The sequence below is a fragment of the Cynara cardunculus genome (assembly GCF_001531365.2).
Source record: "Cynara cardunculus var. scolymus isolate 2C chromosome LG 10, CcrdV1, whole genome shotgun sequence".
In the NCBI taxonomy this organism is placed as follows: Eukaryota; Viridiplantae; Streptophyta; class Magnoliopsida; order Asterales; family Asteraceae; genus Cynara; species Cynara cardunculus.
In genome coordinates this window covers 23266341-23289815 of record NC_037537.1, presented here as the reverse complement: position 1 = coordinate 23289815, position 23475 = coordinate 23266341, and the positions used below count along the sequence as shown (strand labels likewise).

The window sequence follows — 23475 nt, the reverse complement described above, 5'->3', positions numbered from 1 at the left end:
AAAAGTAGAAGATATTTTTTAAATTTGGAAAACTCATTAAAAATGTAATTACTCGGCACTGAAAATAATATTTTATTATTCCTATCAATATTAGTCTTTGAAATTAAAATTGATTATTTAAGGAAGAGAAATAATATTTTATTAAATGTATTTAATATAATAATATAATTAATTTTATAATATCTAAATGAAGATTTATTTTGAAGTATATGATGTATTTTATATGCGACAAATGTAACAAATAAATGTACATGTTTTTTTTATTGTTGGTAAGTTTGAACTCTTGACCTCCTAAAAAGTAAGAGGCTTAGATATTGCTAGGCCAGAGATTTTTTGGTTAAATGAAGATTTATTGCAACTGAATGTCAATTTCTTTGAAGATTTTGATTTATGATTTTATAACAAAAAAATTTCTCGAGCTATCAAACGACCATTCTTACAGAAATGAATAACGCATAGATAAAACAAAAGAAAATCAAACAAACCGTCAAGTTATATTTTTATAAAGAATTAAATTTTAAAATCTTTTAGTTACTGATTTCCCATATACTTAGATAATCTCATCTCAATTTTCCTTTAAAATAAATTATGGAATTTAAATGATTTTAAATGTGTTATATCTTTTTCAAAACAAGACTTTTTAGGCCTATTTATATGACACAAAAAAGGTAAATTATTTAATCTATAAAAGAGGGCTTGTATTTGTTAACAAAAACAGGAAGTTAAATCCTATATGTATCCCAACCAAACCCACAAATAATCACATTTCCATACATCTTTTGTAGCAAGAACTCCAAATACCAATTCAAAAAACCCAACAAGATGCAATTTCTAAACAATTTCTACATCTTACGTAAGTTGCAATAAGAAAGAAAAATCACCAAACACTCGTATATTCTTTTATCATAATGGGAAAAAAAAATATTATACTTGGATGGTCTCAAAACGGCCAAAATCAATTCTACATTCGCCAAAATCAGACACAACAATGGGAATTCAAAATTCAACACTATAATAGGCAAAAGCAGGTCGAAATATGATCGATCTAAAACGGTTTACTTGAAACCCGTGGTAGCCGGTTTCGTGGGTGTACAAGTGTCGGAGCTGTCGGAGACTCCGGGTCTCGTCCAAATCTTTACGTGTCCGTCACGGCTTGCGGTCAAGATAGACTCCTGAGAAAAGATCAAGCCTGAGAGAGGTTCGGAATGAACACGGTGAGCTACCAATGGGGCAAGCTTCGGGACGTCTTTTGTGCTGGGAGCTGGTTGGAGGGTGCCCACGGGGACCACGCTGTCCCAATGAGATGACTGGGTCCTACTGTATGTCGGGGATCCACCAGGTGGACGGCGAAGTGGCACTACAAGTTCATCCATAGCCAGGTCCCAAAGCAATAGCTGTGTGTCCTGGAGAATTTACATTACTTCTATCAGTTTCAGTTCTGTAGCTTTTCTGTGATTTCAATCGGAAACCATCGCCGACCAGATCAGCACCTTGGCGGTTTGGTGGTTCCTATTTCAGGCAGATGGTTGTGTCCCAGATATATAGAAAACTTTAGGTGGTTCGAATTCAAACAATAATTTCTATTCCGTTTCAGGGCCAAAACAACTACTTTAGTACGAGTAGTGCCTGTTAGAGAATCAAGTCGCTTATATAGGATTTTAGTTTAACTTCTAAAAAGGGATTTTAGTTCTTTGTATGTTGTTTTGATTGTATATTTATAAAAATTTTATGAACAAATAATGTAGTATACACAAACACAAGCACATATATGTATTATTAGTATTTGTACAGAATTTTCTATTCTGGAAAGATTTTTATGCAACTAAAGTAATATATACAAGAACACACAGCATAATATGAATTTTGGTTGAGAAACCCAAAACAAGCTGCGAATTATGGAGGGATTGAAATAAATTCAGACCAAAAACTGCAGCAAAACCAAACTACCATTAACTTATGAATCGGTCCATCTCGGTGTATTCCAGTTCAGTTTGGCAGTTTTTGATCATTTTTTGTTGCCTAACCCTTTTATCGATCTCCCCACTTTAGAACGGGTATTTAAGATTAGGTAAGCCTACTTGAATGCAAACATCTAGTAAGGTCAACTAATTTTTGGTCAACAGTTGTTACGGGTCAGCTTAAGATCGCTCGACAATAAACTTTGAATAATGAAGGGTGAGAATTGAGAGTTTAGAGCAGGATTAGTGGCAAGATGTATAGTTTGAGATATGGCACGAATTAGATTATGTTACTCTCAAACTGTAGTTGTTGTCACCAAACCATAGTAAAAGATATGGGTTTGCTGATAATTATTGGGTTAAATGTTGTTTTTGCAATAACAAAACATAATCTAATGCATTTTAACGGCCCTCTAATAAATGTATCATCTCATGTTTCATTTTGTAACTATGTATTTATGACCATACCTGACCAACGGAACCAAATCTATATACTGCATTTTCTGATTCACCTTCTGAAGTGGGCGGTGACCAATACGAATCAAAAGCAACCCCGCTAACCTGCAATCCATCTAGTCCAGATTAATATGGAAACCCTGAATAGTTTTTCTTCTTTCTATCATCTCCATCCCAAACTAAATGAGCCTTTGCAATTTAGAAGGGAAAGGCTCCTTTATTTTGGAACAGTGTCCTTGTTGGCATAAGTTGGCTTCTAATTGAATGAAAATTTACCCATGAGTTGTGACCCTCTCCCCATGCTACCACTTTCCTGTCTTCCATACTCCAAACCTGAACTAGATCATCTTCCCCACCAGTCAAAATGTATTTTCCATCCGCACTGAAAATCAAGAATTTAATTTGGATTTTGTGAAGAACAAACAAGATTTGAGGAAATTATTTGAGAATCATCAAGAATGCTTCTACCTCCAGGCACAACATAGAAGAGCACCATAGTAACTTTTGCCGCCACATATTAGTTGTTCATTTAAGAAATCAAATACCCGTAGATAACCTACATAAAAAGAATGATATCAAGAATAAGAATGGTAGGCAATAACTGCATTTTATATTGCGGATAAGAGATCAGTAATTTACCATCTCTACCAACAGTCGCTAAATGTCTTCCATCAGCTGAAAATGTGATGGCGTTGATAGGACCTTGGCAGATATGCCATCTAGCAATGGGGTTACTCTGTTTGATGAGATGGATTAGTAAATTTTGAAAGAGCTCAAGGAAAAGGAATTGTATGGCAGCTTTTAACAATTTAAGCTGGATGATACTGAATCTGTGAAACAACAAACACACTTTCACAAATCACAAATTGATGTCATCACATTGGTGAAGGAACCCAGGTCTTCCGCGGACTAAGGCCCTTCTCCTGCATTCTTGTGACAACAGTAAACCATTTATTTACAAGTACCACTTTTGTGACATCAATTGTTTATCTGTTTCTATAATTATTCAAGCATGATGTATCCTTAATATCCAGACTTGCAAAGTGTTATGGGCCGAATCGATTGAACAACTGAAATAGAAACCAAGTGATTAAGGACAACTAGAATAGTACTCGTGCAATGCAGTGAGATACATCTCGGTTTTAATGTTCTATTTTATTATTTGTCTCTGTCGATGTTATAATACGATTTTATGTGTTTTTAAAAAAGCATTAATGATTTTATTTTTGAATAAAATATAAATTTGAARATAYCATAAAAATTTGAAAAAAAAAATATATCAATGTTAATATCAAATCAACTATTTATAAGTTCTATTTTTTAATGTAATTTCTTTAAAAAAAATTATTATAATTTAATTAAGTTTAATAACGAAATAATTTATTTTTGGTTTAATAATATAAACATTTTAATAGATAATAATTAAGTATTCTGTTAGAACACAATGATTATCCTAATTATATTTTAGATTTTTTATATTTAAAATGAGATGTTTATCCTATATTTGATTATGTTTATCTACAGTTAGTTACAAGAATTCAAAGATAAGCTTTAATAAGTTGTACTTAAGCACAATCTACTTGTAATTTTGAATTTTAAGTAATATGCATCAATAAACAGTACTTCATGCATAAAAAGTAGTTTTTAAGAGTTTTTGCCAAATACTTTATAATATAGTATAGATGTAAGACGCTTCGATTAACAAAGAAAACTAAGAACAAACTAGCATTCGAGAGGCTAGAACTCTCCCATATAAAACTCACTAATCTTCTGCCTCCTTGACACTCCCTGCATCCTCCCTCTTTATGCTAAATATTTATTCTAAGTACCCAAATTACCCCTACTTAACTATTCTAGAATATTACTTAGAAATGGGCTTGGGCCTCTAGATGGGTGCATAATACAAAGTGGGAGCATATCCCCTTGAGTTACAAGATGATGAACTTTTAGATGATTGAGCATGAACAACATGATAATTTAAGTAATGTTCATAAAAAGTGAAGAAAGATAAAAAATCATACTAATCAAGGACATGATACTCTCTAGGTTATAGCATACTTCTAGACCTAGATGGTAAGGTACCAAGAGCACTGACTGTTCCTCAATTACCTCGACACCACACCATTTTATTCTCATCACCTCTTATATCATGGTAATTGTGAACTTATGCTGTCATGTTCGTATTTTCTAAATTTCATTACAAGAACAAAAGAGAAAATAAAAAGAAGAAAAGAGAAAAAGTAGATAGAGTTAGATATACAAACGCCAATGTAAAGTCCACTTGATGGGTGACCACAAACAAACACATTAACTTGTCCTAAAAAACCAGTAAGATGCTATTTCTTATCAGTGGGACCTATCATGAACCAGACCATAACATAAAACATAATTGTTTTTATATAGTGTTAATAATATCAAGAAAGGATGCTCATGTACCTTACTAGAGCGTGCATGTGCAACTGAGAATTGTGTTTGATCCTTGATTACAGGGAATGTAGAATCACCAGGACCATCCTTGCTCTAAATACGTCAAAAAAGAAAATTAGTGTATTATATGAGATTCAATCAAACACTCAAAGCAGCACCTACAATATAATGATAAAGAGAAGCATTTATGATCAAATTGAGGCTTGCCTTTTCATAAATATACAAGTTTCCATCGGCATGAGCAGCAACAAAAGCACCATCACGTTCAGGTATCCATGCAATACAAGTGCATCGACTGTCAAGAAAATGCCAGTTGATTGAATATTTGGACACTTACTTATTATTGTGGTCAACTATATATGTCTACACTTACATGATGACCAACTGGTTGTTACAGTTTATGCAAGAATCAAATAACTATATGCAACTTTAAGATCATGCAAAGGTACAACTTTAAGACCAATAGATTATAATCACTAGATAGTCAAATAAAAAGTTTATCATACTTTGCTGTGTTTATAAGGTATATAACCAATAAAGAAAGTAGAACGAGGAGAGATGGAACTATAAGCATACTTGAAACAATCTTATTCCTCAGACTAGAACTGCATTGTATATTTACAACATACAAAGATGACCAACATTTTGGTTTATAAGGTCAAAATCAAATGAAAAGCACTTACTTAGGATGGGCACCAAAGAGGAGATCATATTTCACTTAATATCTTACCTGCTGTTAAGAGCTCCATCTTTGTTATAGTGATGGGCACCAACTAGCTTCTTCCCAACATCTTGCAACTGCAGTCTCAATGATACCGAGTATACTGCAAAAAATAAGTGCTAAAAACTAAGTGAGGAACCTGATTACCTCTGGTAAAGCAATATAAAATTTCCATTTACATCAGAGAATTTGGGGAAAGGCATTACCATCCCCTGAGTTCAACCCAATCAGAAAGTCATGCCCATCTTTGGCCTTAGAATCAAATGCATGACAGATAGGATTTGAGTTACCAAAACTAATTGATTTTATTGGGTCCTGGAAAAAGCATTCTGTTAAAGTTCATAATAAACGAATCATCAACCATCAAGGAGCATTCAATCTTTGAACCATCAGAATTACCTTTTCCTCTGAATTAAGCTCCGTAACATATAAAGTATCTCCTACATTGAATATCAAATAAGTCCCTTTACCATCAGAAGGATTTGAACCACCTGTAGAATTGCCACCATTATTCAACCCTCCCACATGGCTGCTCTTACTTGCTCCACCATTTGCTTTACTTCCTGTCCCATTTCCACCCACAAATCCAAGCATTCGGCTCCCATTGCCACTGCTTCCTAAGAACTTTGATGTCACATATCTTACTCCACTACTTGCAACACTATAGCTCGAGGTAGGTTGTAACGAAGACGTATTCGCTGCTGCTTGCACTGGTTGATCCTTGAGGTCTGCTAAGGTTATCTAAACATTCACAAACAGAGATTCTCATCACTGATCCAATTCATGTAAGACTAAAAAACAAAATAGGCTCTCGTGCACTCCCTCAATTCCAAGAGAGAGCTACATCTTGACTTTGGATGCCAAATCCCTCATTTTTCTGATTTCAGACCAGAGTATGATCTTTTCAATTAATGTTTATAACAAGTACTACATGTACAATGATGTTGTTTTTAAATTTGCACCAATATTAATGCGAACTTCTGCATCAGGCAAAGTGCTAGGATTAACATTAGAAATCAGACTATATGTTATATCAGGAATATAAGCTACCGATCCTTAAACGTAAGCTAGGGTTTCTCTTTCCACAATCAAACACTAAGACCTAATTTCAATTTCACATCAACATAAACGATTAATACTTCAAAAGGAAAAAAAAGACCTAAGGTATAGAGAAACAAATAATCTATACGAGACAAGTGCGTGGAAGAGATAATTACCTGAGTGATGGACTTGGCGAGGGCGTAAGGAAGGAGAGAAGAAGGATGAGTTTTGTCGTAATGAAGCTTGTAACGGCCTTCGGGGGTTTTGAAGAAGCTCTTGAGACCGAGAGATTGGGCGGCGGTGTTAGAAGAAGAAGAAGAAGAAGGTTGAGCGGCGACGGCGGTGGTGGTGTTAATCATGGCGGCGTTGACTGATAATGATTGGAAGGGGAAGAAGGGTCATGGCAATCGGGAATTGTGTTTAGCCATCGGCGAAACAGCATAAGTTTGGACTTTGGAGTTGCAGGTCAATATGCTGCCAGGGACGATGCGGACGCACACCTTTTTTCCCCTCTATTTTTTTTTTATTATTTGGGAAATTAATAGGAAAGGTGATTTTTAACCTTTAAATTCATTTCTTAGGGATTGTTTGGCAGTTGTTGAATAGTTTATTGTAAAATGATTAAATGGTCAGAATGATTATGAGACTCTCAAGATATAGTGCAAAATAAAATATAATTGTTTGATAATTATTTACAATGAAATTAGGGCGCTGAATGGTTAAGGGAGACCCATGATACAAAACCATTCAGAGAGTTTTAGAACCATTAAAAGACAATCTTTCTTTTTTGCCAAACAATATTCACCTCTTAACAATTCAGAGAATACCTCTTAATACTATTAAGAGAGAAACAAACAACTCTTTAGTGGTTGTTTATTTATCTCTTAAAAGTTTTATCCCTAAATCTCAAGAGGTGAATTTTATTTGGCAAAATTTTTTTGTCTCTTAATGGTTCTAAAACTATCTGAATGATTTTGTATCATGAGACCCCCTTAACCATTCAGTGCCTTAATTTCATTGTTAACAATTACCAAACAATTATATTTCATTTTGTACTATATCACGAAAGCTTCTTAATCATTCTGACCACTTAATCATTCAGCACCAAACCATTCAGCAACTGTTAAACAGCATCTTAATCGTTTTCTTTTTATAAAATTATAAATATCACTACCCTTACTTTACAAACTAACTTTGAACATGGTTCACCGTTATAAGGACTAAATCTGTAAATTAGATAAAATACTTCCAAGGAAGTGTTGGGATTAATTTATAGATTTAGTTCTTATGCTTTCAGATTATGTTCAATAAATTTTGATACTTTCGCAAGTTGAAGAGTTGCTACTTATAAAATAGTGACATTTTAAAAAAATTAAAAAATAAATAAATTAAGAGATAAATTCAAAGTTGAAAATAATTATTTTTAGTTAATTTCTCTTATTATTATTATCTCATGACTTGGAATAAATTCTTATAAAAATATGTTTAAATATAAAAATATAATTAATCTTGTCTAATTTTTAATTTAAACATTAGAATTCAATAATATTCAAGAAAATAATTAAAAAGTAATAATAATAATATAGAGATTATATAACGTGTAGCTCAGTTGGTAAATTGGTGGTGTGATAACTACAAGGGTGGTGCCTGATTGGTTTGAGCTTGACTCCAAGGTCAAAAATACCAGGAGGTCCCAGTTTTAAATCCAATAAGGAATAAAAATCCCCTTTGGCCACGGAGGTTCAAATGCGGTGACTCCGGACTATCTGCAAATCAGGTGGTCATCCTAAGATTAGTCATCTCGCATAACGGATTGGATATCCATGTTAATAAAAAAATGGGTGGTGTGACTTTGTCCAAATACAAAATAGATCTCATATTCGATCCTAGACCCTCCAGCTAGCCTCAGCCGTTGAGCGAGTCAAGAAATACCCCCTCACATTTTTTTTCTTGAAGGCAGGTTTCATGTATGGCCAGTTAAAATTTCTGCTAACCAACCTTTTGCCCAAATAATAATATGGATAAAATTAGTCATTGTTATTTGTTTTAATTAAATGAAAAAATAAAATAAAAATCAATTTTTTAAATATATATTATCTAAAATTTAATTGGCATTTGCCCAATTTCAGCTACACATTTCATGATAAGAAAGAACACACATTTAGTGGGCTTTTATTGGGTTTAAAACATATGACTTGAAAAAAAGTAAGGGGCACTTCACCGACACTTACCCAGTAAGTGTTTATCGGTAAAATTTAACATTATTATTTACTTGGAAGATAAGATTTTAGTCCACTAAAACGACATCGTATACAATAATTCATCCGGTAAGCGCTTACCGTGGTAAGAGTCGTCGCCCTCACTTACCGGATAAGATTCTTGGTCCTTGTCTCGCTCTTACCGGATAAGATTCTTGGTCCTTACCATATTCATCCGGTGAGGTAATGTTACTTGGTAAGCGCTTACCAGAGTAAGCGTTGATAAACGTCCCCTAGATTACGTTTTTGTTTTTATGGTTTAGAAATTATAATTTTCGTCCTTATAATTTACAATTTATTGTTATTTTCATTTTAAGCCTAACTCCTATCTTTAAGTACAAGAGACAAAAATATAAACTATATATTATAAGGATGAAATAGCAATAAATTATAAACCATAAGGACCAAAATAACAACGAATTATAAACCATAAGAACGAAACTCGTAGTTTTTAAAAAACCATAGCGACGAAAAACATAATTTACTCTGAGAAAATTCAAAATAGTTGTTATTTTTAAAATAATAACGATAAATAAAAACCAAGATTTTTGGGAAAAGTTTCTTTCGGTATATATCGAAACTATGCAACTTATGAAAAAGGGATATCGTTGTTTTATCCAGGAAGAAAGAAATATCGAAAGGAATTTTGATTGGTTAATTAATACCATAAATAATGATATTCGAGACCGTACTCTATAAACATATATACATGTATTAATTCAACTTTAATCTGAGTTTCTGGACAAGAAAGAGGGTAAGCAGTTGAAATTTCATTCTAAAACCCATCTTTTTTGGTTTTTTCATGGCTTATGATCTGTCAAATTTGTAGTTTTCTTTATTGGTTTTGAGTGTTTATCTTAAAACTCAAGTTTCTTGGTTCTTTTCTCTTGGTGTAAATCAAACACATTTATGGAGTCGTTTAAATATGTTGGATTTTAAATATATTGAATTTTAAACTGTCATACAATTTTTTTCATCGATAGTCTGTAATTGGAACCATAACTCTTATTTATTCAAATTGTATTAATATGTAAAGACCAAGTGTAACCTATATCATCGTTAAATCTTATCTTATAAAACCAGTGGAACTTCAAAATCGTTAAAATTCATGGCTCCCGCCGCATTGCGCGGGTACACAACTAGTGATATTAATAGTCATCGGTGGTTACCTTCCGCCTCTGCCTTCTTTGTTGTTCACAACTATGAATCTTGAAGCCATTGGTGATTACTTTGAACATTCATGACTTTGCAACATGTATATTGATCTTCTTACAAAGTAACTTGATCATGATGCGAAGTAAGGTTGACAACAACAAAACCATAGTCATATGTCAGGTCGAAGCCACATAGAATCTAAAGAGCAAGTTCATCATCAAATACGGAAGGCTTTAGGCTAGACTATGGATTTTGAGCATGTAATCATGCACAAATAGACTTCCCTTTTTAAGGAATTGAATCTGGAAATGCACTTGCAATGTTCGTGCTTTAGATCTTGTAATGAACAGGGGTTCCAGCGTTTTCCATGCTTCAAGAGAGGTAAGGAATCGGACAACATGACCACACATGGTCTTAGGATTTTGAGTGATGAGCCAACTTAAATGTTCATATCATGAGGTTACATGCACTTGGGCAGATTCATTAACAGTTACGCTAACATGAGTTATCTCTAGAAACTAAGCAAGATACAACCCACAAATGATTAATGTTGAATTTTACTGTTAAGTGCTTACCGGATAAGTGTTTGGTAAACAACCCATATCTTCTACCTTCTTTTGATCTGGAAGATATGGTCCTTTTAAGTAGAGTTGAGGCTATTGACTTCAAGTTTGACAAACATATTGTACGAGCTAAACTGATCAAATCAAAACTAGATTTTAACCCTTTTGGATGTTAATTTTTTATTCCAAGAGACAACTTAAGACATCAATCTATGACATTTTACTGGAGCAAGTTGTCATATGATTTGACATTCTAATAAAAGGAGACACAAATGTGTCGATAACAGTATATCACATTATGATATCATCTGTCGTGATAATTAATTTTTATCAGTAACACTGTATCAGTTATAGGTTACATCAAGATTGTTTATGTTTATAAAAATATAATTTTTTTAATAAATAACAATAAATTTATGTTTTTTTTTTCATAGTCATAGTTGTTAGAAAATCATTTAATCAACTATTTTTTTTTTCTAAAAATAATATGACTTTGTTTCTAAGTTTGTGGGTAGCCTCTTCATGATAAACATATGCAATTGGAAGCAAAAACAATCATACAAACCTACCTTTACCAAAAACCATCCATCATCCCTTGTGTTTTTCCTGCCTTTACAAGCAAAACATTTTTTTTTAGTTTTCAGTATTTAAGGGTGCTTAAAAACCCGACCAACCCGATCAACTCATAAAATAATTCAACCCGAAGCAACCCGATGTCTAATCGAGTTGTAAAATTGTCAAACCATAAGTATTGGGTTGATATTGGGTTACTATTATTTGAAAACAATCCGATGAACCCGGTATCCTTTTATTTCTTGGATTTAATATGATTGTTGAATTTCTATTAATATGTACATTAGACAATTACACTATCATATATGTTATTTATATACACATATTTTCAATATATCCACATCTTTATATAACTCATTCGTATATATTTTCAATAACTGTGAACATATATATGTAATTGAAAAAATTAACTGAATGTGATATACGTAAGTTGTATCAAATGACTGATGATGAAAAGGAAAGTATGAATAGAGAAATAACATATTATAGGTTAGAAAAATATTTTAATGTACCAAAGTATCAACCCGACCAACCCCTACGGGTTGGGTTGCACTTTGATTCGGGTTGGGTTGGGTTCAGATTTTTCAAACCGCAAGCATTGAATTGAGTTGTTCAAATGTCTTCAACCCGATCAACTTAATCCATGAGCACCCCTATAAGTATCTACAACAAATTTAATTGATTTAAAGATATGAACATGCTAAATTCAAGAACTGCGATCTGTATTTTATTTGTACAAGAAGTTGATAACCAGTAGTCCCAGTCGACCTCACATGAAATCTACCTCCTAAGACACCAATATGAGATGACATTTTTTTTATTTACTCAGTGGTTTAGAGTCGAACCCATGACATGTATTATATTTGTGCAAAATCGTCTCAACGTTTATCAATTAAACTACATACTAAATGCTATTATCTGTGTTTTATTCTTATTGTGACAAACCCCCTTTTATATGGTGTGAGATCGCAAGAGATGTATAATATAATATTGTGCGGTTTAAATTATTTATGCAATTAAAACTTATTTAAAATTGATAATTAAAAAACTTATTGTGTTTTAATCTTCGACTTAGATCGAAAGTAACTACAAGGGTGGTGCCTGATTGGTTTGAACTTGACTCCAAAGATCAAAAGTACCAGGAGGTCCCAGGTTCAAATCCAATGAGAAATAAAAATCCTCTTGTGGTCACGGAGGTTCAAATGCGATGACTCCGGGTTATCTGCAAAACAGGTGGTCGTCCTAGGATTAGTCGGTTCGCATAACGGGTTGAATATCCAGGTTAATAAAAAAACTTACATTAAAATTGGCTTTCTAACCAAAATGGCATCTCAATACCAACATCCATTTATAGATACTTCCCACTAAAAAGCTCCATACCACCAAACATCTAGATTACACTTTTATTTCCATAAATAGTAAGTTTTTGTACATTAAATGATTTGAATTTTTAGACATTAACATAGGTAATTAATTGTTTAAAGAAAAACTTATTTTTTCTAATAATTAGTTTTATTTAGGATATTTCAAGATAAGACGAAAGATCATGTGAGAAACATAAGAAGAGATATGAACCCTTGATCACATTTTAATCTCAAACTCACTTATGAATCATGCTTGATATGAAGATTGATCCGGTGCATCTCATCAGATGTGTATCCAGTGGTGGAGATCTTTTATTACACTTCTCACTTTAACTCTTTTTTTAACCGAAACCCAACCCTTCAAGATAAATTATACCATTCTATCAATAATTTGCTTCCATTTTCAATCCTACAAACCAAACACCACAAAGACTCCAAATTCTTACGATTATAAATCATTTTAATTCCAAATTCTACCATGAAATACAAATCCCTCAAAAACAATATGTCAAATATATGATTACTCAAACCGTGAATCGTTTAATTGTACCATATCAAAAGAGCTTTAATCAAGGTTTTTGCATTACATGTGAAAATGGAAATTTTGTTACAATGACTAAAGAAACTCTGATAAATATTTATAATATCTGAATTAATAAATGACTTACAACAATCTCGAGCTTGCGATGAGGTTAAACTTGAGACTTGGATTCGAGGTTTGGATCTCAAACTTGCAATTTAAAACTTGAAATCATAACAAGGAACTTGAATCTTGATCCTCGTATCTATCTCTTCTCATGAAATTTGTATTCGACCCAAACAACCAACCTTAATGAGTTGAACACGATATAAGAACAGACATTGATTGAAAGTCATGTGAATGTAAAATGCCATATTTCAAGTCGATCATGTGACAGTATATCAACATGGTCATGTGACAGTTCGAGTATGACCGTCATAATGTGTGAAGTACTGGGATTTTAAGCCAATCATCTAACGGATTGTCGTATACCTAATTTGCCATTCACACGTAAAGGTTGTTTTTGGTACATGGAACAAGATGTGACAAAACCCATTATCCTAAGTTTGACACAACATGGAACATGATAAAACCCACTTATCCTGTTCGGTCTACTCCAGTCTTATTCAATCCTCCTTTATTTGTCATGTTCACTTGTTAAATGTAGTTCAATCATGCATTCATAATACGGAGGTTCAAATATGATGACTTTGGGCTATCTGCAAAGCAGATGGTCGTTCTGATATTAGTCGGAGATTAGTCGGCTCGTATAGCGGGTTGGATATCCAGGTTAATAAAAAAATAATAATAAAGAATATTTAAATTTAGATAGAGTAATTTAAAAGTTTTTCCCGGTATAAAAACACTCGATCCACCATTGGATCTCAACCATTCTCCCACTATTTTCCTTTTTTTATATATATATATATAGTTAATTAAATATGACGTCATCATTTAAATTCCTCTCATCTCCATTCTTGCTGCTTCTCATTCTCCATTGCGCCACCACCACCCTATCTCAGACCACCGCGCCGGCGCCGGCACCACCAGGACCCACAAACATTACCAAAATCTTGGAAAAAGCCAGCCAATACACCATTCTCCTCCGCCTCTTTCGCATGACCCAAGTCGGCGACCAAATCAACACCCAACTCAACAACTCCGATCAGGGCATCACCGTTTTTGCACCCACCGATAATGCATTTTCCGGCCTCAAAGCCGGTTCCCTGAACTCCCTCTCCGATCAAGAAAAGGTCGAATTAGTACAGTTTCATGTCGTTCCGACGTTCATCTCCACCTCACAGTTTCAAACTGTTAGTAATCCTTTAAGGACACAGGCAGGAGAGAGTACCCATTACAAGTTTCCGTTAAACATAACCACCTCCGGCAACCAGGTGAACATATCGACCGGCGTCGTTGATGCCACGGTGGCAAACACTATTTATAGCGACGGTTCTCTTGCTGTCTATCAAGTGGACAAAGTGCTATTACCAATGAGCTTGTTTGGTCCACCAGCGCCAGCGCCGGCACCGGAGCCTAAGAAAACTAAGAAGAAATCGAACGCCGATGAGAATACTCCGTCTTCCAATGACGGTGTTGTCAACGCCGACGCCTCCGGTACTGTTAGTTTCGATCGGCAATTGCATGGCTCCATTGCCGGAGTAATCGTTTTCATGGCGATGTTTTGTTTGTGACGATAGACGGTCATGACTGTCCCAGATCGGATTACCAAATTGGATCCTACCTTTTGTTTTTTGGTCTGTTGAGAGGGGTGTGATAGAGTGCGGGGGTGTTTTTTAAAAATATTTGCAACCTTTGTTATCCTACCATCCATGTTGTCAAGTGTCAATCTTTTTGGATAAATATTTGGCATTCCTTTATCCTTATGCATTAATGTCTTAAAATTATTGTTATATTTCTAAAAATGAGAGCTATTGTCTAAAAAAGAAGTCATGATAAAAAATGTAAAATAATATCTGAATTCTTAATTACTTTTAATCTCATGTTTATTTATAAATTGTATTTTAGAAGAGAATTGATCTGATGCATCTCGGCGTATCTCATTAACGTTGATATTCAATTATGATTGATCCAAAAGTGAAGATCTCTTCTTACGCTTTTCAATATAAATTCTCTTCCCACACACGCACGCACGCACACACACAGAGGGAAATGTTCATTTGAGAAATAATAAATATTTGAGAAGTAAAGAAGTGATCCCAGCATATCATCTGGTCAATGTTTACAACTTTGACTATGAAGCACCGGATAATTTTTCACATAGATATGCGGAAGAAGGATTGGTAGTTTAATAACTTTTACAAATAGGCGCCAAACGCGTTCATATGTGAACCCATGTGATTCACATATGAACTATATGCTCATATGTGAACCTGTTAATTAAGTTCATATGTGAACTATACCATATCTCGTAGATTTAGAATGCATCACAATGAATTCACAAACCATAAAAGTATTTCTAAGAAAGTATTCATAATGTGTCCTTCTTGATTTCATATTTAATTGTGTGCATATGTCATAGAGAAAAAAAGAGATGATAGAGAAAATATGAGAGATTGGAGAAAGATAAAGAGGACGAGAGAGGAGAGAAAAGAAAGTTTTTTCAATTTATTTTTGATATTTTTCTCAATTATTTTTTTATGGTTTAAATTGGATCTCACGAATCTTACTAATTAGCAAGTTAAAAGAAATCGAACGCGTACGCATGCACGCACACACACACTTATATGTGTGTGTATATATACATAAATGGCCACTTTAAACACATACAATGTAAATGTTGCACACCTTACCAATCTCAATTGTCCGTACAAATTATCAAATGAATGTCAATGATGTGGATTGAATCGTTTCGAAATTTACTTTCAACCTTATTTGCAACTAGGTAAAAACATGGGATTTTGAAGAATGGGATTTATCGAAAGCAGATGAAGTTGTGGAAATTGGACTCCCTATCATAGCGTTTCGATACGACGGAGGACCGTAATTCTCAGGCATGGGTGACGGTTCAGGACAAAGATAGTTGGCTGCATTTGCTGACCGTGATAGCAATGGTGTGGTTAGGACCATTGAGATACTGGTGGCATTGCTTGGAGCCAAACCCATATGCACCATCAAGACTAAGAAAATAGATGAGGAGCTCAAAGAAGACAGATCGAGCCAACGACGAATCAGATCTTAACAACGATGAAAGGTTTGCAACAAATCCAGCTAAAGACGAAGAGATCTGTGATGAAGCGAGTCTCCAGTGTCAATTGGTTTAAATATTGGTTTTTTGTGTGTTTTGTTTGGATTTGTTGCAGATCTGGTTCAGAATCTCGAACACGAGTTCGTTTTTGTTTAGATTTAGTGGATCATAATGGATCAAAGTGTATTTATGGGTTTTACAAAAGGTATCACAATGCATCAGGGTCTATTTGTTGATACCAAGCCCCCATAGTGATACACCGTTTTGCATCATGCGATACAACATGTGTCACAGTCTGTTTCGTGTATATTTCTTGTGTATATCTTCTTTTAACACATATATTGGAATGGTGCGTATTAGTGTTAAGGGTGTGCAGAAAGTCATTCGATCCAATTAGAACCGATCGATCAAATTAGTTACGACCATCGACGATTGGATATCCAATTGTGATCGGATCAGATCGAAAATTTCAACATCCAATTTAAATTGGTTGGTTATTGGATGACAGTCCAGAAACGATAAGAATCGATCGAACCGACCAAATTACCATCCAGTTATCATCCAATACCCCATCCATTTCCATCCAATTAATAATTTAATATATTATTTAACAAAAGCTGAAAAAATGAAAAAGAAAATAGTTAAAACTAAAAATTTAAAACACAAACAACAACTAAGACGTAAAGAGTAATGCGTCATCTAATAATGTGTCGGTTTAATATGTCATTAATACTGTTAATGAATGGAGTGGTGCAATTTTGGGAGGTCAACACATGCACTTAATTAAGATGTGCTTCACACATTCTTTACTTGATTATTGCACTGATGAGGTGAAAAAGTGTCCGGATGAAGTTGTATGTTTTTAGTTACTTTTTTAGTACACTAGTGATTGGACGGATGAAATTAAGTATTTTGGAATATTATATCAATTATTGTAAATCGGATTTAAAACATTGGATGGATCCAATCAGATCGTCCATTGGATGTTGGATGGATCCAAGCCGGTCCAATCCAATTAATATTGGTTGGATCCAATCCAATTAATATTGGTTGGATCCAATCCGATCCAATGGATATCCAATAAGAATACTCGCGTTATCATACAAAACCCCTGCCCCCAAACTCAGAGTCTCCTTCATCGCTCATTTTTCCAACAATCACGTTTTTATATACTCAGAGATGGTCGTAAAACATGACCAAGTCTCGGTGATCATATCGCTTTCGGGAACACAATGGTTGGCTTCTTAAAATGTTTTTTTTAATCAACTAAAATACCCATAACTTTTAAAACAGGACATGATATGACCCGATCCGTAATAAAAATGAAACCACAAAGACGTCATCCCATAAAACCGAAGGGTAGAGTAGACGCGATCGGTGATTTTGAAATAACGAGAGGGGACCGAATGTGTAGTAGAAAAATAACGGGAAATGGTAAAATTAAAAACAAAAAGATGGTGGGGTTAGATGGTCACAGACCGAACAGTACCAAGTGCAGTAACAGTTGTACAGAACCATAGAAGGCTTTCCATAAAAGACATGCAAATGCGAACGCTCCTTTGTTTCACTCTCTTTTGTCTTCTCCCCTTCTCCTGACAATTCACAAGACCTCCATCTCCTCCTCATAAATTAATTAACTACTAATATATATATATATATATGTATGTATATGTATGTATGTATACACATACATGATACATACACCGCTTGTATATATATATATATATATATCCAATGTAAATATAATACCTAACTTCTTTTTGGTAACTGAAACCTCTCTCACTATGAATATCTTGGAGTTATCGCAAATAAACCTTCATTGTCACAAGAGTTTTGATAGCGTCTGAATTTAAAACCAGGTTAGATGAGATTTTTCATCATACCCTTATGGCTTACCAAGAACATCACAACTCAAATGGTTATGTAAAATCATTATACCATGTACTAAAAATAGGAAAATTAACCACAAGGGTGGTGTCTGATCGGTTTGAGCTTGACTTCAAAGGTCAAAAGCATCAGGAGGTTCCAGGTTCAAATCCAAGGAGGAATAAAAATCTCCTTGTGGCCACGGAGGTTCAAATGCGGTGACTCCGGACTATCTGTAAAACAGGTGGTCGCCCTGAGATTAGTCGGCTCACATAACGGGTTGGATATCCAGGTTAATAAAAAAAATTAAAATTTACGTTTTAACAATTAGTTTTATAACTGTGACAATTCAATTAAGTATTATAAAATAATATATGTTGGTAAAACTCGTCGTTATTTATGTATTTATCGGTTTGTTTTATGAAATTTTAACATGGATCTTAGAGTTATAAATCATAGTGTATGATAATAAATTGTAAGCTTGAATTTTAAAAAATTATATGTTGATAAATCTTTTTTAACACTTAATTAATTATTTTCAAGAGTTTTTTTTATGAGACATTTTATAACATACCAATGATATATGAGGGTTGGATTCCGGTGACAAAGTAAGTTATGGTAAGAAGCGTAAGAACAAATCTCAATTCTTGGATAATTCCTAATTCGACGTCAACATTTATAATGAGGTGCATCGAAATGTAACAGATCAATTTTCTTACAAAGCGTAATTCATGGGTAATTATAAAAGTGATCAACGGTTCAAATCTATTCTTACGTGATTCATCATGACTTCTTTTCTCACACAATACTTGTTAGCAAGCTAGTTATACAATGGCATAGGATAGATATAAATTTATTATCCGTAAAAAATAGAAAAATAATAAAAATGAAAATAGATAAACATTTAACTCATTTTTTTTTGATTAATCTGGATATCCAACCCGCTATGCGAGCCGACTGATCACAGGCGACCACCTGCTTTGTAGATATCCTGGAGTCACTGCATTTGAACCTCTGTGGCCACAAAAGGATATTTATTCCACCTTAGATTTGAACCCGAGATCTCCTGATATTTTTGGCCTTTAAAGCCAAGCTCAAACCAAGCAGACACCATTCTTATGGTTATTTAACTCATATTTATATACCCTAACAATAGAATATGAAAAAAAGAATCAAATATTCATAAAATTCATTCCAAATTTTGTTGCTATTGAAATATAGTACATTTTAGTGATTTTCTAATTAATATTTTATGAATATCGTATTTTTAAAATATAGGTTTCTACTTCTATTTAATGTAACGAAAATCTTCCACTGATTATCGTTAAAAAATAGTTACAGTGTGAAGATATGGTATTTTCTGGTAATCATGTGCAAACATTTAGCAAACAAATATAATGGCCGTCGTAAAAAGCAACTTAAAAGGTTGTTTTAAAACCGTTCGTGATGCATTTATGACAGAAATCTGTCACTAAAAGTAAATCGTCCAAAAAGATGTACCCGAAAGCATTGCTAAATACAATCTCCCGATGCTGATTAAAACTACATCGTCCAACGACAATCCCGACTCTCTTATTCACGATTTCGATTGAATTGGCTGAATCCCATCGTGGAAGAAGCGAACTTGCTTAGCTCTTGTTGTAAATTAAACGATACATGACTCCGCTCGTTTCTGGCACCGCCGAGAAAATCCCTGGTTAAATCGCCGTCGCCGAACTCATTGCCGCCGGCTACTTTGTTTGGTGTCGATCCGTCGGCCGCTGCCGTCATCATCATCAGTCTGTCGCCGTTTCTAGCGGGGCTTGATAAGCTGGAGAGAGTTGTACTCATGAGCCCAAATCCGGTATCGTTTCCACCGGAAACTCCGGCATTTGTGCTTCTTGTTGACCCCATTTGAGCTGCCTTCTGTAGGAGAGCGGTGGCGGACATGTTAGCCACCGGTGGCGGTGGCAGAGTTGAACACAGGAGGTTGTTTTGAGTGGTGGAACCGCCATAATTATACATAGAGTTCATCTGCATTTCTTTTTGGTTCTCTTCTTCCTCCTTTAAAGATAACCCTTGTGGTAATCCATTATATCTACTCAACCAATTCACCATTTCCGATGGTAGCATTCCGCTATTGCTGTAGTTCGAGCTCGACGACCCCAAAAAAGTTGAATTGTTAGGGTTTTCAAGATGGGGATTGTTGGCATTGTGGTCTAACCAAATTGGCAATCTTGGTTTTGCTCCATTGACATCTAGATTACCTTCTAGACCTCCAGGAAACATACCTTGAAACTGTGTATCACCACCACCGTTACCACCACCGCCACCGCCACCGCCACCGGCATTCATCATCATCAAATCGCTCCGAAAACTCAGATTCGTCATGTTTGGAACCACCGGAAGTGATGTCATTCTTGAATTTTCTTCCATTAAAGCATCACAAAATGCTCTATGTGTTATGAAGCTATCCTTCCTGTTTTAACATACACAAACATGCAAATCTATATATACATATCTATACGTATTGAATCTGGATGCATAATCTTGAATTTGATTCAATATCGAAATCGAAATCTAATGAGTTTGAGAAATTAATTGAAAACATATATGTACCTGGAAAAAAGCGTTCCACAATCACATTTGTACTCTCTGGTACCGCAAATCTTGCTATGAGCTTTCCAATCTGACTGGACTGCGTACTTCTTCGAACACTTTTCGCACTTCCATTTCTTTTCGCCGTGTTTTCGACTGAAATGCTTCTTAACTCCGGTGAGATCTCCGAGAGCTCGAGAAGGGTCATGATGAACACAGCTCTTCTCTGGGCATATGTACACTTTCTTCTTTATCACTTCGTTTTTGTTTCTTTGCTTAAGCTTCCATGGCAAGTTGTGTCCTCTTCTATGAAGCTGCAAATTTTGGTCTCTTTGAAAACCCTTATTACATATCTCGCAGACGAATCGGTTTGTAGCCATTAGAGAAGTTGGTGATAACGCTATCACCTCAGCATCTGGATCTATATATATTGGATCCAATTAAGCAAAATCATCAAACTGTTATATATAATATATATATATAGATATAGATATATAGATATTTCAATTGAATAACGAAGAAGATGGATTTGGTTTTACCTGGATTACCGGCCTGGTTACGTTTTCGTTTACCTGAAGCTGATGAATTAGGGTTAGGGTTAGGGTTTGGGATGGGGTCGTGGATGAAGGAGGTGAGGGAAGAAGGTGGCGATGAGAACCCATCACCAGACATCATTTTTGTTGGATATTGAATAAAAAAAACAACAAATTAGGGTAAGTGGTGAACAATTGAAGATTTTCTTTCTGACTAATAAATATTACAGATGAACACTAGCAGATGAAGATGATGATGTTGATTGCTGTATGTTCTTCAGATATCGTTTTCATGGGAAAAAAACACCAGCAAAGTGGTGAATGATGAACAACAAAACGCTAACTGCTAGCTAGCAAAATTACAGACAGATGAAGATGAAGATGGCAGCTGGAACTCAATTATTCTTCAAAGATGAAGAAAACCCATAACCAGATATCATCTTCTTTGATTCTTGAAGAATAAAAACGAGAAAGGAGCTTCTAACTATAGCAACTACAGATGAATCTGATGTAGATGAGAAGATGATGATGATGATGATGATGATGGCTGTGTCTTGTTCATCAAACATGAAGAGAATCTGTAACTAGACATCGTTTTTGTCGATTCTTGCAGAAAATAAACTATAAATTAACGCGATTTATGAGCAAGAAAAGAAGGTGTAACCAAATACAGATGAAGACGATGATTTGATGATGATGATGATGATGATGGGTGTATGTAACTCATCAAGTCATGTTCTTCAAATGAAGATGAAGAAAACCAGAAACAGCAAGAAACGCCATGGATTTTTCTTGAATTGTGAATCAAGTTGAGAGACAGATGTTCGTCTTTTTGCCTTTGTTTGAATCATATATATCGTAGAGAAAAAAACACACACATGATAGCTACTCCAAAAGAGAATATTTCTGTTTCTCTCTCTATCTCTATCTCTCTCTCACACACAGACACACAAAACACACACATACAAAACACACACACAGAGATAGAGAGAGAGAAATGGAAGTGAGCCTTATCTTGCACGGTTTCCATGTCCAGTAGGCCATCCATGGACTCAATTTGACCACATCTTTTTAGCTCGATTTTTGGATCTTCAAAATACACACATTTAAGCTTTCAACTCTTACAAATTCTAATTTTTTTTATTAATTTTAAATCATAATTAATAATTAATAAATAAACACAAACTTAAATTAATAAATGTTATTGTATTCTTTTTTGCATGAAAACAAAAATAGTAGGTGTTGTATGTTTTGGATGGAGCAAATACAATTTTATTATATATGGGGTCCAAAATATAGAATATTCTTGGGGTTTCTAATAAATTTTCAATTAAAAAATACATTTTCTTCGTTTATAATATGTAAAAACTACAATAAAATCGAATTTATAAGATGTTTAAATAAATTAAGTTTATAGGATCAAATAAAAAAACGTCTTATCTTACAATAAGTTTATTCGACGTTTTTGGATAACAAGTTTTTTAAGACGGTTTTCAAATAAAGTGTCTCGTAAACTATTTTGTAGGATGTTATTTGAAAAAGTATTTTATAAACACTAGTGTCCTACAAAAAGATGGGCTTATAAGACATTTCTTAAAATCGTTCTATAAAATAATTAATATGACACTTTATTTCGAAAATTTTCTAAGAGTTTGTTATGATGCCTAAAAGCGTTTTATAAACTTATTGTAACACTCTGAGAGAATCTACTTTATTGTTTGATCTTATAAACTTAAGACGTATAAAACATGCTACTAAAACACTTAAATATTTTGGACATCGTACAGACTCAATTTTGTTGTAGTGATATTTTATTTGTAACTTTAATTAATTTTCTATTATGGTTTTGGTCCATAAGGTGTGTCAAAAGTTATGAATTTGGTCTCTAACTTCATTTATTACAAAAAAATCCTCCACGTATATGGTTAGTTATAGATTTGGTCCTTCACACACCATCGAATTTGTCCGTCAAATTCAAGGGTATTATGGTCTTTTTAACTTTATTTTTTATTTTACCATTTTTTCAATTAGTTATACCCTTTTCTTGAATATTCATCTTCTCCAGATCTAATCATCAAGAAAGCCAAGAATATTTTAAATCAAAATCATATAAATTCAAACAAAAACCAAAATCTAAACCTCAAATCAATACATTACAGTTTATGGCAATTAATACAAACAGATTAATATTAATATCAAAGTTTAACAAGATTTGTATCAAAAGCTAAGCTTCAACATGTAACAAATTATTTAAC

The 23475-nt window shown here is 34.0% G+C and overlaps 3 protein-coding genes across 4 annotated transcripts; 1 reads left to right on the top strand and 2 right to left on the bottom strand.

The window, feature by feature from the left end:
- Positions 1–877: 877 nt before the first annotated feature.
- LOC112520499 (probable catabolite repression protein creC) lies at positions 878–7040 on the bottom strand. Of its 2 annotated transcripts, XM_025128942.1 has the most exons (11): positions 6780–7040; positions 5962–6303; positions 5769–5877; positions 5572–5665; positions 5049–5136; positions 4851–4934; positions 3054–3150; positions 2883–2970; positions 2691–2796; positions 2427–2519; positions 878–1403 (listed from the first exon to the last, which is right to left on the bottom strand). In XM_025128942.1, exons 1-11 carry the CDS (start codon positions 6960–6962, stop codon positions 1056–1058), a joined length of 1632 nt encoding a protein of 543 aa, XP_024984710.1. In that variant the 5' UTR covers positions 6963–7040; the 3' UTR covers positions 878–1055. The 2 variants fall into 2 exon arrangements, with proteins under 2 accessions (XP_024984710.1, XP_024984711.1); XM_025128943.1 differs by lacking the exon at positions 5769–5877 and having other exon boundaries at positions 6054–6303; positions 6780–7028.
- A 6937-nt stretch (positions 7041–13977) lies between these two features.
- LOC112519902 (fasciclin-like arabinogalactan protein 12) lies at positions 13978–14954 on the top strand. Its single transcript, XM_025128216.1, has one exon. The coding sequence runs from the start codon at positions 13978–13980 to the stop codon at positions 14728–14730; it is 753 nt and encodes a 250-aa protein (XP_024983984.1). The 3' UTR covers positions 14731–14954.
- A 4586-nt stretch (positions 14955–19540) lies between these two features.
- Positions 19541–22161, bottom strand: LOC112519780 (protein indeterminate-domain 9-like). The gene is made up of 3 exons (XM_025128036.1): positions 21227–22161; positions 20709–21108; positions 19541–20568 (listed from the first exon to the last, which is right to left on the bottom strand). The coding sequence occupies exons 1-3, from the start codon at positions 21360–21362 to the stop codon at positions 19683–19685; spliced, it is 1422 nt and encodes a 473-aa protein (XP_024983804.1). The 5' UTR covers positions 21363–22161; the 3' UTR covers positions 19541–19682.
- Between the last annotated feature and the right edge of the window lie 1314 nt (positions 22162–23475).

Bases quoted from the DNA above. Each gene is read 5' to 3' on its own strand.
- LOC112520499 (XM_025128942.1), bottom strand. From the start codon at position 6,962: ATGATTAACACCACCACCGCCGTCGCCGCTCAACCTTCTTCTTCTTCT. The intron at 2,971-3,053 runs GTAAATTACTGA...CTTTTTATGTAG, and splicing joins AGCGACTGTTGGTAGAGATG to GTTATCTACGGGTATTTGAT. The intron at 2,797-2,882 runs GTAGAAGCATTC...CTTGATTTTCAG, and splicing joins CTTCTATGTTGTGCCTGGAG to TGCGGATGGAAAATACATTT.
- LOC112519902 (XM_025128216.1), top strand. From the start codon at position 13,978: ATGACGTCATCATTTAAATTCCTCTCATCTCCATTCTTGCTGCTTCTC.
- LOC112519780 (XM_025128036.1), bottom strand. From the start codon at position 21,362: ATGATGTCTGGTGATGGGTTCTCATCGCCACCTTCTTCCCTCACCTCC. The intron at 21,109-21,226 runs GTAAAACCAAAT...CAATATATATAG, and splicing joins TAACCAGGCCGGTAATCCAG to ATCCAGATGCTGAGGTGATA. The intron at 20,569-20,708 runs GTACATATATGT...ATGTTAAAACAG, and splicing joins TGTGGAACGCTTTTTTCCAG to GAAGGATAGCTTCATAACAC.